The sequence below is a fragment of the Lonchura striata genome, chromosome 28 (genome assembly GCF_050655825.1).
Source record: "Lonchura striata isolate lonStrDom1 chromosome 28, ASM5065582v1, whole genome shotgun sequence".
Lineage (NCBI taxonomy): Eukaryota > Metazoa > Chordata > Aves > Passeriformes > Estrildidae > Lonchura > Lonchura striata.
In genome coordinates, this window is record NC_140730.1 from 1,106,645 (window position 1) to 1,122,518 (window position 15,874).

Consider the following 15,874-nt stretch of genomic DNA (forward strand, 5'->3'; position numbering starts at 1 on the left):
GCCGGTCACGCGTGTGCTGCTGTGTCGCGTGTCCCCGCGGGTGTGCACACAGGCGTGTGACATGTGTGTGACATGTGTGTGCGGGGGGCTGCGTGTCCCCAGCCGGGGCCGAGCCCCGGGGTGGGGACGGGACGGGGACAGGGATGGGGATGGGGATGGGATGGGGATGGGGACGGGGATGGGGATGGGGATGGGAATGGGGATGGGAATGGGGATGGGAATGGGAATGGGGATGGGAATGGGAATGGGAATGGGAATGGGAATGGGAATGGGGATGGGGATGGGGACAGGGATGGGAATGGGGATGGGGATGGGAATGGGGATGGGAATGGGGATGGGGATGGGGATGGGGATGGGGATGGGAATGGGGATGGGGATGGGGACAGGGATGGGAATGGGGATGAGGATGGGGATGACGGGGATGAGGAGGGGGACGAGGAGGGGGCGGCGGCCCCGCAGCTCTCCCGGGTTTCATTTTGCCGGTGACTGAGCTGAGGCGGCCTCGGCGCGGCCGCCGTGACTCAGCCGGCACCGGGAGCTCTGCGGGGCCGGGGGCTGCGGTGGGCAGGGAGGCTGGGATGAGCAGGGACGAGCAGGAATTCAGGGAGGCTGGGATGAGCAGGGACGGGCAGGAATTCAGGGAGGCTGGGATGAGCAGGGATGAGCAGGAATTCAGGGAGGCTGGGATGAGCAGGGATGGGCAGGATTCAGGGATGCAGGAATGTGCAGAGACGAGCAGGAATTCAGGGATGCAGGAATGTGCAGGGATGTGCAGGATTCAGGGAGGCTGGGATGAGCAGGGACGAGCAGGAATTCAGGGAGGCTGGGATGAGCAGGGATGAGCAGGAATTCAGGGATGCTGGGATGAGCAGGGACGAGCAGGAATTCAGGGAGGCTGGGATGAGCAGGGATTCAGGGATGCAGGAATGTGCAGGGATGTGCAGGATTCAGGGATGCAGGAATGTGCAGGGATGTGCAGGATTCAGGGATGCTGAGCCATGCAGGGACGCCAGGATAAACAGGGATGCAGGGATGGAAAAGGATGCAGGGCTGAGCAGGGAGGTGCGGGGATGGAGGGATGTGGGGATGTGCAGGGATGTACAGGGATATGCAGCAATTTGCAGGGATGCAGGAATGTGTGGGGATGCAGGGATTTGCGGGGATGCAGGGATTTGCAGGGATCTGTGAGGATGCAGGGATTCAGGGATGCAGCGATTTGCAGGGATCTGTGAGGATGCAGGGATTCAGGGACGCTGGCACGCCGGGAAATGCAGGAATTCAGGAATGCAGGCATTCAGGAATGCAGGATGCGCAGGGATGTGCAGGGATTTGCAGGGATCTGTGAGGATGCAGGGATTCAGGAATGCAGGAATTCAGGAATGCAGGATGCGCAGGGATGTGCAGGGATTTGCAGGGATCTGTGAGGATGCAGGAATTCAGGAATGCAGGAATTCAGGAATGCAGGATGTGCAGGGCTGCAGAGATGTGCGGGGCTCCAGGGACTCGGCAATGACGGAATTCAGGAATTCGGAGATTTAGGGACGCCGGGATGTGCAGGGGTTCGGGGATGTGCAGGGTTTGAGGGGTTCGGGAATGCGGGGATCCCTCCCAGCCCGCACTTCCCTGTCCCTGTCCCGGTCCCTGTCCCGGTCCCGGTCCCTCTCCGCCTGTGCCACCACCGGAGCTGCCCCGGGAAGGTCCCCGCGCCCCCCGGGACCCCCCAGCCCCGGTAAAGGAGCGGGGATCCCTCCGTTCCCAAGGACACGCGGGGAGCGGTACCGGGAAGCGGTACCGGGGGAGCGGTACCGGGGGGGGCTGTACCGGACTCCCGTACCGGGGGGCGGTACCGGGGGAGCGGTACTGGGGGGGGCTGTACCGGACTCCCGTACCGGCGGAGCGGTACCTGGAAGCGATACCGGGGGGCGGTACCGGGAAGCGGTACCGGGGGGCGGTACTGGGGGGCGGTACTGGGGGGGGCGGTACCGGGGGGGGCTGTACCGGACACCCGTACCGGGGGGCGGTACCGGGGGGCGGTACCGGGGGGGGCGGTACCGGGGGCTGTACCGGACTCCCGTACCGGGGGGCGGTACCGGGAAGCGGTACCGGGGGCGGTACCGGGGGGGGCTGTACCGGGAAGCGGTACCGGGGGGGGCGGTACCGGGGGGGGCTGTACCGGACTCCCGTACCGGGGGGCGGTACCGGGAAGCGGTACCGGGGGGCGGTACCCGACACCGGTACCGGGTGAGGCGTTCGCAGGGGGGCGAACACGGTGGGAGGGGGGCGCCGGGGCACGCGGAGCTCCCGCGGTGCCGGGGGCGGTACCGGACACCGGGAGCGGGGCGGCGGCTCCGCCTCTTCCTGCGGCGGGCGGTGAGCGAGGGGCGGCACCGGCGGGACCGGGAGGGGACCGGGGAGGAGCCCCCGGGGGTCCCCGGGGCTGCCCGGGGGTCGCCTGGGTCCCCAGCGCTGTCCGGTGGCGCCCGGGGGTGTCCGAGGGTCCCCGGTGCGAACCGAGGGTCCCCGGTGCGAACCGAGGGTCCCCATTCCTGCCCAGGTGTCCCCAGCACTGTCCGAGGGTCCCCAGTGCTGCTTTGGGTGTCCCCAGGCCCATTTTTGGTGTCCCCAGCCCCGTTTGGGGTGTCCCCAGTCCCGTTTGGGGTGTCCCCAGCCCTGTTGGGGTGTCCCCAGCCCCGTTTGGGGTGTCCCCAGTCCCGTTTTTGGTGTCCCCAGTCCCGTTTTTGGTGTCCCCAGTCCCGTTTCGGGTGTCCCCAGTCCCGTTTTTGGTGTACCCAGCCCCGTTTCGGGTGTCCCCAGCCCTGTTGGGGTGTCCCCAGGCCCATTTTTGGTGTCCCCAGTCCCGTTCCGGGTGTCCCCAGCCCCGTTTGGGGTGTCCCCAGCCCTGTTTGGGGTGTCCCCAGCCCCATTTTTGGTGTCCCCAGCCCCGTTTTTGGTGTCCCCAGCCCCATTTTTGGTGTCCCCAGTCCCGTTTCGGGTGTCCCCAGCCCTATTTGGGGTGTCCCCAGCCCCATTTTTGGTGTCCCCAGCCCTGTTTGGGGTGTCCCCAGTCCCGTTTTTGGTGTCCCCAGCCCTGTTTGGGGTGTCCCCAGCCCCATTTTTGTGTCCCCAGCCCCATTTTTGGTGTCCCCAGTCCCGTTTCGGGTGTCCCCAGCCCCATTTTTGGTGTCCCCAGCCCTGCTGGGCTGTCCCCACCATGTCCCCTGTCTGTCCCCTGTCCGCAGGCAGCGATGCCCCTGGAGCCCCTGGTGTGTGCCCGCACGGCCACGCGGTGAGTGCCGGTCCCTCCGCCTGTCCCCGGTACTGTCCCCGTGTCCCCGGTAATGTCCCCGGTCCCTCCGCCTGTCCCCGGTACTGTCCCCGTGTCCCCGGTAATGTCCCCGGTCCCTCCGCCTGTCCCCGGTACTGTCCCCGTGTCCCCGGTACTGTCCCCGGTCCCTCCGCCTGTCCCAGCACTGTCCCCTCTGTCCCGCCACTGTCCCCGGTAATGTCCCCGGCCCCTCCGCCTGTCCCCGGCACTGTCCCCGCTGTCCTGACACTGTCCCTTCTGTCCCCGGTACTGTCCCCGTGTCCCCGGCACTGTCCCCGGTACTGTCTCCGCTATCCCCGGCACTGTCCCCGCTGTCCCGGCACTGTCCCCGTGTCCCCGCAGGGTCAGCTCCGTGCTGAACCGGGACGTGAAGCACTTCGGGAAGCAGAACCTGTTCGATGGCAGCGAGGAGACCTGCTGGAACTCGGACCAGGTCGGGGACACCACGGGGACACAGCGGGGACCCCCCGTGACACCGGGGACCCCTGTGACACCGGGGACCCCCTGCGCCCCCCGTGCCCCCGGGGACCCCCGCCCCACCCTGCCCCTGACACTGCTGTCCCCACCAGGGCACAGCCCAGTGGGTCACCCTGGACTTCCCCCAGCCTGTCAGGGTCTCCCAGCTCCACGTCCAGTTCCAGGGGGGATTCTCCAGCCGGCTCTGCACGCTGGAAGGTGAGCGTGGCTCCTGCCTCAGTTTACCCACACCTGCATCCTGCGGGGGGAGAGGGAGGCTCAGGGAGATTGGTCAGCCAGTCCCAAAGGCCAGGAGGGCTCGGGAGCACCTGGAGAGGCTCTGAGGGGGAATAAAGAGGGAATGGGAGCCTCTGGGTGCCAGGGAAGATTTTGGGACACACCTGGGAGCACCTGGAGCAGCTCTGTGAGTGAATAAAGAGGGAATGGGAGCCTCTGGGTGCCAGGGAAGATTTTGGGACACACCTGGGAGCACCTGGAGCAGCTCTGTGAGTGAATAAAGAGGGGCTGGAAGCTGGTGGGAACCAGGGAAGATTTTGGGACAGCACCTGGAGAGGCTCTGTGTGAATAAAGAGGGGCTGGGAGCCTTTGGGTGCTGGTGGGAGCCAGAGAAAATTTTGGGACAGCACCTGGAGAGGGTCTGTGGGTGAATAAAGAGGGGCTGGGATCCTCTGGGTGCCAGGGAAGATTTTGGGAAAGCACCTGGGAGAACCTGGAGCAGCTCCATGGATGAATAAAGAGGGGCTGGGAGATGGTGAGAGTGGGGGAAGATTTTGGGACAGCACCTGGAGCAGCTCTGTGGGTGAATAAAGAAGGCTGGGAGCCTTTGGGTGCTGGTGGGAGCCAGAGAAAATTTTGGGACAGCACCTGGAGAGGCTCTGAGGGTGAATTAAGAGCTGGTGCGAGTGGGGGAAGATTTTGGGACAGCACCTGGGAGCACCTGGAGCAGCTCCGTGAGTGAATAAAGAGGGGCTGGGAGCCTCTGGGTGCCAGGGAAGATTTTGGGAGGCTCCTGGCAGCACCTGGAGAGGCTCTGAGGGTGAATAAAGAGGGGCTGGGAGCTGGTGGGAATGGGGGAAGATTTTGGGACAGCATCTGGAGCAGCTCCGTGGGTGAATAGAGGGGTGGGAGCCTCTGGGTGCCAGAGAAAATTTTGGGACACACCTGGGAGCACCTGGAGCAGCTCTGTGAGTGAATAAAGAGGGGCTGGAAGCTGGTGGGAACCAGGGAAGATTTTGGGACAGCACCTGGAGAGGCTCTGTGTGAATAAAGATGGGCTGGGAGCCTTTGGGTGCTGGTGGGAGCCAGAGAAAATTTTGGGACAGCACCTGGAGAGGGTCTGTGGGGGAATTAAGAGCTGGTGGGAGTGGGAGAAGATTCTGGGACAGCACCTGGAGCAGCTCTGTGAGTGAATAAAGAGGGGCTGGGAGCCTTTGGGTGCCAGGGAAGATTTTGGGAGGCTCCTGGGAGCACCTGGAGAGGCTCTGAGGGTGAATAAAGAGGGGCTGGGATCCTCTGGGTGCCAGGGAAGATTTTGGGACACACCTGGGAGCACCTGGAGCAGCTCTGTGAGTGAATAAAGAGGGGCTGGGAGCCTCTGGGTGCCAGGGAAGATTTTGGGAGGCTCCTGGCAGCACCTGAGGCTCCCCCCTCGCCCTGCCCAGGCTGCAGAACCGGAGAGGAGCTGGTGAAAATATCCGAGCTGTACCCGCAGGACAGCCACGCCATGCAGATATCCTTTCCCGGGATGGTGCTGGGGACAAGGCGGAATTTGGGGGTTTTTTGGGGGGCTTTGCTGCCGAGCAGAGCAGGGGGTGTGACCCCCACATGCCGACCCCAGCGTTGCTCCTTGACCGGGAGCTGCAGCAGTTCCAGGTGGAGGAGACGGTGCTGGACAAGCTGAAGATCACCTTCGGGAGCAGCACGGATTTCTTCGGGAGGGTGGTGGTTTATCACCTGGGGGTGCTGGGGGAGAGGCTCTAGGGGGACCCCGGGGCTGTGCCCACCTCGGGGGGCTCCGAAAACCCCCGGGGACACCTCGGGTGTGGAATGGGATCAATAAAAGGCATTCCTGCTTCTTTTCCTGGAATGAGCCCTCAGGGGTTTGGCTTCAGGGCAGAGGAGAAGTGTCCCCTGGTGTGCTGTCACCTCCTGAGCTGCTTGGGACGGCAGCACCAGAATCCTGCAGGATTCTCCAGAAGGGACAGCTCCGGGTGGGAATTTCATAATGCTGAGGGGAAATTTTGACTCCTTGGTGCCCAAAACCTGAGATTCCGACGTACCAGAATCCTGCAGGATTCTCCAGAAGGGACAGCTCCAGGTGGGAATTTCATAATGCTGAGGGGGAATTTTGACTCCTTGGTGCCCAAAACCTGAGATTCCGACGTACCAGAATCCTGCAGGATTCTCCAGAAGGGACAGCTCTGGGTGGGAATTTCATAATGCTGAGGGGGAATTTTGACTCCTTGTTGCCCAAAACCTGAGATTCCCACCTGCCAGAATCCTGCAGGATTTTTCCTCCTGGCTGTGGCAGCTTTATGGGAACTTCCCTTTGTGAAGGGACAGCTCTGGATGGGAATTCCACAAAGCTGAGGGGAAATTTTGACTCCTTGTTGCCCAAAACCTGAAATTCCCACCTGCCAGAATCCTGCAGGATTTTCCAGCTTTATGGGAGGTGAAGGGACAGCTCTGGGTGGGAATTCCACAAAGCTGAGGGGGAATTTTGGCTGGTGGCTGCCCAAAAACTGAGATTTCCATGTGCCAGAATCCTGCAGGATTTTCCAGAAGGGACAGCTCTGGGCAGGAATTTCAATGCCGAGGGGAAATTTTGACTCCTTGTTGCCCAAAAATTGAGATTCCCACCTGCCAGAATCCTCAGGATTTTCCAGCTTTATGGGCAGGAATTCCAGGATACTGAGGGGAAATTTTGACTTGTGGCTGCCCAAAATCCGGGATGAGGATGGGCTGAGGCAGCAGTCAGGGCTCCGCAGAGTTTAATTGCAATTAAAGTTCATTTCTGATGGGCAGGAATGAGCATCCCTGGATTTTCGGCATGGCAGCCATGGGGGTGGGATCACGGAAGCAGAAATTCCGGATTTCTCCAGGTCTGCTCATTTCTTCTTCCTCTTGTTGCGGAACAGCTTCAGGATGTGGTTCTCGATCACCTGCTGGACTGAGGGAGGAGAGCAGGGTTCAGGAGGCTGCTCTGGGAAGGAGCTGGGCATCGTTTCCTGAGGGAAAAGTCCCATTTCCTGAGGGAAAAATCTCATTTTCTGAGGGAAAAAACCCATTTTCGGAGGGAAAAATCCCAGTTTTCTGAGGGAAACCCATGTTTTCTGAGGCAAAATCCCTGCTTCCTTAGGGAAACCCTTACTTTCTGAGGGAAACCCCTGGTTTTCTGAGGGAAATGCCCGTTTTCTGAGGAGAAATCCTTGTTTTCTGAGGGGGAAAATTCCATTTTTCTGAGGGGGAAATCCCATTTTTCCTGAGGGGGAAAATCGCATTTTTCTGAGGGCAAAATCCAATTTTTCTGAGGGGAAAATCTCTGTTTTCTGAGGAAAGCCCTTGTTTTCTGATGGGGAAAATCCCATTTTTCTGAGGGGAAAATCCCTGCTTCCTGAGGGAAATCCCATTTTTGATGAGGGGGAAAAAAACATTTTTTCTGAGGGGGAAAATCCCATTTTTCTGAGGGAAAAGTCCTAGTTTCCTGAGGGAAACCCTTACTTTCTGAGGGAAATACCCATTTTCTGAGGAGAAATCCTTGTTTTCTGAGGGGGAAAATCCTGGTTTCCTGTGGGGAAAATACCTGTTTTCTGAGGGAAACCCCTGTTTTCTGAGGGGAAATCCCATTTTTATGAGGGGAAACCCCTGATTTCTGAAGGGGAAAATCCCATTTTTCTGAGGGGGAAAATCCCATTTTTCTGAGGGGAAACCCCTGATTTCTGAGGGGAAAATCCCATTTTTCTGAGGGCAAACCCCATTTTTGGGGGGGCAAACCCCATTTTCGGAGGGCAAACTCCATTTTCGGGGGGCAAACCCCATTTTTTGGGGGGCAAACCCGATTTTCGGAGGGCAAACCCCATTTTCGGAGGGCAAACCCCATTTTCGGGGGGCAAACCCCATTTTCGGAGGGGGACACTTGCCTTTCTTGTGTCCCAGGGCCACGGCCAGGTCCATGGGGGTGTACCCCGAATCTGCCTCCTCCGTCAGGTCGGCACCGCAAGCTGGGGGGCAGCGGGGGTGAGGGGGCTCGGGGACCCCCAGAACTGCCCCGGGGTGGGCAATGGGGGCTTTGGGGGGCTCGGGGACCCCCAGAACTGCCCCAGGGGAATGGGGACCCCCAGAACTGCCCCAGGGGAATGGGGACCCCCAAAGCTGTGCCCTGGGGTGGGAAATGGGGGCTTTGGGGGGCTCGGGGACCCCCAGAACTGCCCCGGGGGAATGGGGACCCCCAAAGCTGTGCCCTGGGGTGGGAAATGGGGGCTTTGGGGGGCACAGGGACCCCCAGAACTGCCCCGGGATAATGGGGACCCCCGGAGCTGTCCCCCAATGGGCAATGGGGGCTGCCGGGGGGAACGGGGACCCCCGGATTTTGGGATTTTCCCTTACCCGGGAGCAGGATTTGGGGATTTTCCCTTACCCGGGAGCAGGATTTTAGGATTTTTCGTTTCCCGGGAGCGGGATTTGGGGATTTTCCCTTACCTGGGAGTGGGATTTGGGGATTTTCCCTTACCCGGGAGCAGGATTTTGGGATTTTTCCTTACCCAGGAGCGGGATTCGTGGATTTTCCCTTACCCAGGAGCAGGATTTGGGGATTTTCCCTTACCCGGGAGTGGGATTTGGGGATTTTCCCTTACCCGGGAGTGGGATTTGGGGATTTTCCCTTACCCGGGAGCGGGATTTGTGGATTTTCCCTTACCCAGGAGCAGGATTTTGGGATGTTCCCTTACCCGGGAGCGGGATTTGGGGATTTTCCCTTACCCAGGAGCAGAATTTTGGGATGTTCCCTTACCCCGGAGCGGGATTTTGGGATGTTCCCTTACCCCGGAGCAGGATTTTGGGATGTTCCCTTACCCGGGAGCGGGATTTGGGGATTTTCCCTTACCCAGCAGCAGGATTTTGGGATGTTCCCTTACCCCGGAGCAGGATTTTGGGATGTTCCCTTACCCAGGAGCAGGATTTTGGGATTTTCCCTTACCCAGCAGCAGGATTTTGGGATGTTCCCTTACCCAGGAGAGCCTCCACGCACTTGACGTGGTTCCCGCGCACGGCGTAGAGCAGGGGGGTGCCCCCGTTCTGTGGGGACAGGGCAGGGGAGGGTCAGGCCCGGCTCCTGCTGCCCCCGGGGGTCCCTGGGGGCTCCCCGACCCGCTGGGGTCCCCTTCAGCCTCCCAGTTCCAGACTGGGATCCCCTCCAACCTCCCAGTTCCAGACTGGGATCCCCTCCAACCTCCCAGTTCCAGACTGGGATCCCCTTCAACCTCCCAATTACAGACTGGGGTCCCCTCCAACCTCCCAGTTACAGACTGGGATCCCGTCCAGCCTCCCAGTTCCAGACTGGGATCCCCTCCAGCCTCCCAGTTCCAGACTGGGATCCCCTTCAACCTCCCAATTACAGACTGGGATCCCCTTCAACCTCCCAGTTACAGACTGGGGTCCCCTTCAGCCTCTCCCAGCTCCAGACTGGGATCCCCTCCAGCCTCCCAATTCCAGGCTGGTGTCCCCTGGCCATGCTGGCAGCACTGGGGACACTTGTCCTCATGTCCCCCCTGTCCCCTGTGTCCCCCTGTCCCCCCTGTCCCTGTCCCCCTGTCCCTGTCCCCGTGTCCCCGTGCCCGTCCTGTCCCGGGTGGCACCCACCCAGTCGTAGGTGTTGATGTCCACGTCCCTGTCCAGCAGCAGGGTGACGATGTCGGTGTAGCCGCCCATGCTGGCCAGCGCCAGCGCGCTCTCGCGCTCCTTGGCCAGCGCGTGCGGGTCCGCGCCCTGCGGGGACCGAGGTGACAGGGGACAGGACAGGGACAGGGATGGGGGACAGGACAGGGACAGGGGACAGGGACACCCTGGGGACAGGGACAGGGGACAGGGACAGGGATGGGGGAAAGGGACAGGGGGACAGGGACAGGGGTGACACTGCCCTGGAGACAGACCCCAGACCCGGGACAGACCCAGGGCAGGCCCCACACCCAGGACAGACCTGGGACAGGCCCGGGACAGACTCGGGACAGACCCCAGACCCGGGACAGGCCCAGGACAGACCCCAGGCCAGACCTGGGACAGACCCCAGACCCAGGACAGACCCCACAGCCAGGACAGACCCCCAGGACAGACCCCAGACCCGGGACAGACCCCAGGACAGACCCCAGACCCGGGACAGACCCGGGACAGACTCGGGACAGACTCGGGACAGACCCCACACCCAGGACAGACCCGGGACAGACTCAGGACAGACCCCACACCCAGGACAGACCCGGGACAGGCCCAGGCCACCCGGGGAGCCCCGGGCCTCACCCAGTCCAGGAGGTGCCGCACGGTCTCGATCTCCCCGAAGGCCGCGGCCCAGATCAGGGGGGTGAAGCCCCTCTCGTCGGGTTTGTTCACCAAATTCTCACCTGGGTGGGGGGACAGAGCCGGGTCAGCCCCCCCGTGCTCCCAGTCCCACCAGTCCCACCAGTAAGGGCTGCGAGGCCTCCTCAGCCAGCTGCTGGCTGCTGGAACTGGGGATTCCGGAGGATTTTTCCGAGAAATCTCCACAGAAATGGAAGCAAACCACAATTCCAGCGAGTGGAAACCGAGTGAGAGGGCACGGAGAGGACCTGGCAGGTCCTGGCAGGGCCAAAGGGACACCAACCTTTCCTCAGGTGCTCCTTCAGCTGGATCAGCTCCCCCTGGGCAGCCAGCTGGTGGATGGACAGCGCTGCAGGGGCACAATCCGTCAGGAAAACAATTCCCTGAAAATCTGGGGGTGGCAGCTGTCCCCAAAATCCAGCAGTGACCCCAACCCCTCCCCTGCTGCCCCCAAAATCCCGGGGTGACCCCAACCCCTCCCCTGCTGTCCCCAAAATCCCGGGGTGACCCCAACTCCGTCCCCTGCTGTCCCCAAAATCCAGCAGTGACCCCAACCCCTCCCCTGCTGTCCCCAAAATCCCGGGGTGACCCCAACTCCGTCCCCTGCTGTCCCCCTGTCCCCTTGGGCAGCGCTGCAGGGGCACAATCCATCAGGAAAAGCAATTCCCTGAAAATCTGGGGGTGGCAGCTGCCCCAGGGTGACCCCAACCCTGTCCCCTGCTGTCCCCAAAATCATGGGGTGACCCCAACCCCATCCCCTGCTGTCCCCAAAATCCCGGGGTGACCCCAACCCCATCCCCTGCTGTCCCCATGTCCCCTTGGGCAGCGCTGCAAGGGACAAAATCCATCAGGGAAAAATAAATCCATGAAAATTTGGTGGGTGGGAGCTGCTCCCAAAATCCCAGGGTTCCACCAGCCCCCTGCCCTGCTGTCCCCAAAATCCCGGGGTGATCCCAACCCCTCTCCTGCTCTCCCCAAAATCCCGGGTGACCCCAATCCCTCCTCTGCTGTCCCCAAATGGAGCAGTGAACCCCACCCCATCCCCTGCTGTCCCCAAAATCCCAGGGTGGTCCCAGCCCCTCTTGTGTCCCCTCTCCTGCTGTCCCCTGTCCCCACGGGTGTCCCCACGGGTGTCCCTGTCCCCACGGGTGTCCCCACGGGTGTCCCCATGCCCACGGGTGTTCCCACGGGTGTCCCCAGGGGTGTCCCCATGCCCAGGGGTGTCCCCACGGGTGTCCCTGTCCCCACGGGTGTCCCCACGGGTGTCCCCACGGGTGTCCCCTGTCCCCACGGGTGTCCCCACGGGTGTCCCCACGGGTGTCCCCTGTCCCCACGGGTGTCCCCACGGGTGTCCCCATGCCCACGGGTGTCCCCACGGGTGTCCCCACGGGTGTCCCTGTCCCCACGGGTGTCCCCATGGGTGTCCCCACGGGTGTCCCCATGCCCACGGGTGTCCCCACAGGTGTCCCCACGGGTGTCCCCATGCCCACGGGTGTCCCCACGGGTGTCCCCACGGGTGTCCCCACGGGTGGCACTCACTGTCCAGCGTGGCGGGCAGCGCTGACACCTCGTTGCCTCGCTGCCTGTTGGTCAGGGTGTTGGAATGCTTCAGGGGGAAACCTGGGCCAGCCACGGGAGCCAAAATCAGCCGCGCTCCTTTGGGTCATTCCCACTTCACTTGGGTCATTCCCAGTTCATTTGGGTCATTCCCACTTCACTTGGGTCATTCCCAGTTAATTTGGGTCATTCCCACTTCATTTGGGTCATTCCCAGTTCATTTGGGTCATTCCCAGTTCATTTGGGTCATTCCCAGTTCATTTGGGTTATTCTCCATGAATTTGGGGTTATTCCCAGTTAATTTGGGTTACTCACAGTTAATTTGGGGTTATTCTCCATGAATTTGGGGTTATTCTCCGTTAATTTGGGTTATTCTCAATTAATTTGGGGTTATTCTCACTCCATTTGAGGTTATCCTCAGTTAATTTGAGGTTATTCTCATTCCATTTGGGGTTATTCTCACTCCATTTGGGGTTATTCTCAATTAATTTGGGGTTATTCTCAGTTAATTTGGGGTTAGCCTCACTCCGTTTGGGGTTATCCTCACTTCATTTGGGGTTATTGTCCATTAATTTGGGGTTATTCTCACTTAAATTGGAGTTATTCTCCATTAATTTGGGGTTATTCTCAATTAATTCAGGGTTGTCCTCAGTTAATTTGGGGTTATTCTCCATCAATTTGGGGTTATTCTCACTTCATTTGGGCTTAATTTCCATTAATTTGGGGTTATTCTCCATTAATTTTGGGTTATTCCCAGTTAATTTGGGTTATTCTCCATTAATTTGGATTATTCTCAATTAACTCGGGGTCACTCTTGATCAATTTCTGGTTTATCTTTATCCATTCTCTACCTATTTAGTTATTCTCTCTTAATTTCAGGTTTATTTTCTATTTATTAAAACCCACAGCACCCAGGTCCCTCCTCCTACTGCCCATCCTCGACGGGCTCCACTTGGGAATCCCAAATCCCTGAGCCGGGGTTTTATTGGGAAAAATCCAAGGAAAATGAGAATTCCCATCTCCAGTTCCAGCGTGGAGCTCCCGGGGCTGGCAGGGGCAGACACCAAATTTTGGGATTGGGATTGGGATTTGATTTTCCATGTTAAAGGAGCAGTTTGAGGCTCTTTTTGGGAATCCCAAAGCCCCTGATCCGAGGTTTTATTGGGAAAAATGAGAATTCCCGTCTCCAGCTCCAGTGTGGAGCTCCCAGGGCTGGCAGGAGCAGACACCAAATTTTGGGATTGGGATGGGATTTTCCATGTTAAAGGAGCAGTTTGAGGCTCTTTTTGGGAATCCCAAAGCGTTTCCAGCCCCTGATCCGAGGTTTTATTGGGAAAAATGAGAATTCCCATCTCCAGCTCCAGCGTGGAGCTCTCGGGGCTGGCAGGGGCAGACACCAAATTTTGGGATTGGGATTTGATTTTCCATGTTAAAGGAGCAGTTTGAGGCTCTTTTTGGGAATCCCAAAGCCCCTGATCCGAGGTTTTATTGGGAAAAATGAGAATTCCCAGCTCCAGCTCCAGCGTGGAGCTCTCGGGGCTGGCAGGAGCAGACACCAAATTTTGGGATTGGGATGGGATGGGATTTGCCACGTCCGGGGCTCCGTGCCGGGATTTTTGGGACGGGGGATCCCGGGATTTCCCCCCTGTGCCGCACTCACTGTCCAGGGCCTCGCCGGGGCTCTGGGAATCCCCGGGAGCGGCCGAGGGGTTCCGGGGGGTCCCGGCTCCGCCTGCGAGCCGACAGCCGGGGGTCACGGGGGTCGGGGTGTCCCGGCCCGGCTGACCCGGTCCCGGCTCCGGTTCATCCCGGTATCCCGGGGTGGCTGATCCCACCCGGCTCCGGTTCATCCCGGTATCCCGGGCTGGCTGACCCGGTCCCGGCTCCGGTTCATCCCGGTATCCCGGGCTGGCTGATCCCACCCGGCTCTGGTTCATCCCCGGCTCCAGTTCATCCCGGGCTGGCTGACCCCGTCCCGGTTCATCCCGGTATTCCTGGGCTGGCTGATCCCACCCGGCTCCGGTTCATCCCGGTATCCCGGGGTGGCTGACCCGGTCCCGGCTCCGGTTCATCCCGGCATTCCCGGGCTGGCTGACCCCATCCCGGTTCATCCCGGTATTCCTGGGCTGATCCCGCCTGGCTCCGGTTCATTCCCGGGCTGACCCCGTCCCAGCTCCGGTTCATCCCGGTATTCCCGGGCTGAATCCATCCCGGTTCATCCCGGTATTCCTGGCCTGGCTGACCCCATCCCGGTTCATCCCGGTATTCCCGGGCTGAATCCATCCCGGTTCATCCCGGTATTCCTGGGCTGGCTGATCCCATCCCGGTTCATCCCGTCATTCCTGGGCTGATCCCGCCCGGTTCATCCCGGTATTCCCGGGCTGGCTGACCCCGTCCCTCTCCGGTTCATCCCGGTATTCCCGGGCTGATTGACCCCGTCCCGTCCCGGTTTATCCCGGTATTCCCGGGCTGGCTGACCCCGTCCCTCTCCGGTTCATCCCGGTATTCCCGGGCTGGCTGACCCCGTCCCTCTCCAGTTCATCCCGGTATTCCCGGGATGAATGACCCCGTCCCTCTCCGGTTCATCCCGGTATTCCCGGCTCACCGTCCCCCGGCCCCGGGAGTGCCGGGTCCCCCATGCCGCCGCTCCGCTCGGTTCCGTTCCGCTTTTCCAACCCAATCCGGGGTCCCGGGCTTGGGGGGCCCGAGGGCTCCGTCACCTGGGGAGGGGAACCGGGTCTGGGGTCCCGTTTGTCTTCCCCATCCCAATTCCCGGGGTTCCCGTTCCCGTTCCCGGTCCCGTTCCCGTTCCCATTCCCGGGGTTCCCATTCTCGTTCCCGTTCCTGTTCCCGTTCCCGGTCCCGTTCCCGGGGTTCCCATTCCCATTCTCGTTCCCGTTCCCGTTCCCGGTCCCATTCCCATTCTCGTTCCCGGTCCCGTTCCCATTCCCGGGGTTCCCGTTCCCGTTCCCGGTCCCGTTCCCGGTCCCGGTCCCGTTCCTGGTCCCGTTCCCGATCCGGGTCCCGTTCCCAGTCCCGGTCCCATTCCCATTCCCGTTCTTGTTCCCGGTCTCGTTCCCATTCCCGGGGTTCCCGTTCCCGTTCCCGGTCCCGGTCCCGTTCCCGTTCCCATTCCCGGGGTTCCCGTTCCCTTTCCCGTTCCCGTTCCCGTTCCCATTCCCGGGGTTCCCGTTCCCGGTCCCGTTCCCGTTCCCGTTCCCGTTCCCGATCCGGGTCCCGTTCCCAGTCCCGGTCCCATTCCCATTCCCGTTCTCGTTCCCGGTCCCGTTCCCATTCCCGGGGTTCCCGTTCCCGTTCCCGATCCGGGTCCCGTTCCCAGTCCCGGTCCCATTCCCATTCCCGTTCCCGGTCCCGGTCCCGTTCCCGTTCCCATTCCCGGGGTTCCCGTTCTCGTTCCCGTTCCCGGTCCCGTTCCCGTTCCCATTCCCGGGGTTCCCGTTCCCTTTCCCGTTCCCGTTCCCGTTCCCGTTCCCGTTCCCGTTCCCGGTTCCGGTCCCGTTCCCGGTCGCTGTTCCCATTCCCGTTCCCGTTCCCGGTCCCGTTCCCGTTCCCGTTCCCGTTCCCGTTCCCGTTCCCGTTCCCGGTCCCATTCCCATTCCCGTTCCCGTTCCCGGTCCCGGTCTCACCGGCCGTTCCCGTCCCTCACTTCCCGTTCCTGCGCCCGCGGGGGGCCCGGCGGGCCCGGCCCCGCCTCCGGTGAGGGCGGCCCGGGGGCGACGGGCGCGGGACACCGGGGGGACACCGGGAGCACGGGCTGTCCCAAACCGGAGGCACACCGGGACCCACCGGGTGTCCCCGCGGTGCCACGGGGACTCGGGCGGGGCTGGCACCGGTTCGGGGGGGCGGAACGCCGCCGCCGCAGCCGCGTTTCCGGCCGGGGCTGTTTTCTCTGCCCGGGGAGGTTTCCGGGGGCGCCGGCGGAAGCGGAAG

General features: G+C 61.4%; 2 protein-coding genes across 5 annotated transcripts; one reads left to right on the forward strand and one right to left on the reverse strand.

The window, feature by feature from the left end:
• Positions 1–2,168: 2,168 nt before the first annotated feature.
• NR2C2AP (nuclear receptor 2C2 associated protein) lies at positions 2,169–5,888 on the forward strand. 4 transcript variants are annotated; one of them, XM_085562290.1, is made up of 6 exons: positions 2,247–2,370; positions 3,240–3,286; positions 3,668–3,758; positions 3,895–4,000; positions 5,464–5,526; positions 5,661–5,888. In XM_085562290.1, the coding sequence occupies exons 2-6, from the start codon at positions 3,246–3,248 to the stop codon at positions 5,780–5,782; spliced, it is 423 nt and encodes a 140-aa protein (XP_085418416.1). In that variant the 5' UTR covers positions 2,247–2,370; positions 3,240–3,245; the 3' UTR covers positions 5,783–5,888. The 4 variants fall into 4 exon arrangements, with proteins under 4 accessions (XP_085418413.1, XP_085418412.1, XP_085418416.1 ...); XM_085562287.1 differs by lacking the exon at positions 2,247–2,370 and adding an exon at positions 2,169–2,241 and having other exon boundaries at positions 5,464–5,888; XM_085562286.1 differs by having other exon boundaries at positions 2,238–2,370; positions 5,464–5,888.
• Positions 5,889–6,775: 887 nt separating this feature from the next.
• RFXANK (regulatory factor X associated ankyrin containing protein) lies at positions 6,776–15,603 on the reverse strand. Its single transcript, XM_077788874.2, has 10 exons — positions 15,571–15,603; positions 14,529–14,643; positions 13,584–13,655; positions 11,906–11,986; positions 10,650–10,715; positions 10,310–10,410; positions 9,659–9,784; positions 9,028–9,094; positions 7,942–8,022; positions 6,776–6,971 (listed from the first exon to the last, which is right to left on the reverse strand). The coding sequence occupies exons 2-10, from the start codon at positions 14,560–14,562 to the stop codon at positions 6,910–6,912; spliced, it is 690 nt and encodes a 229-aa protein (XP_077645000.1). The 5' UTR covers positions 14,563–14,643; positions 15,571–15,603; the 3' UTR covers positions 6,776–6,909.
• Positions 15,604–15,874: the final 271 nt, after the last annotated feature.

Excerpts from the sequence above, each read along its gene's own strand:
- NR2C2AP (XM_085562287.1), top strand. The coding sequence starts at position 3,246 with ATGCCCCTGGAGCCCCTGGTGTGTGCCCGCACGGCCACGCG. Across the intron at positions 3,287-3,667 it reads TGTGCCCGCACGGCCACGCG|GGTCAGCTCCGTGCTGAACC; the intron begins GTGAGTGCCGGT and ends GTGTCCCCGCAG. Across the intron at positions 4,001-5,463 it reads CCGGCTCTGCACGCTGGAAG|GCTGCAGAACCGGAGAGGAG; the intron begins GTGAGCGTGGCT and ends CGCCCTGCCCAG.
- RFXANK (XM_077788874.2), bottom strand. The coding sequence starts at position 14,562 with ATGGGGGACCCGGCACTCCCGGGGCCGGGGGACG. Across the intron at positions 10,716-11,905 it reads GCTGCCCGCCACGCTGGACA|CGCTGTCCATCCACCAGCTG; the intron begins GTGAGTGCCACC and ends GTGCCCCTGCAG. Across the intron at positions 6,972-7,941 it reads GGCCCTGGGACACAAGAAAG|TCCAGCAGGTGATCGAGAAC; the intron begins GCAAGTGTCCCC and ends CTCCTCCCTCAG.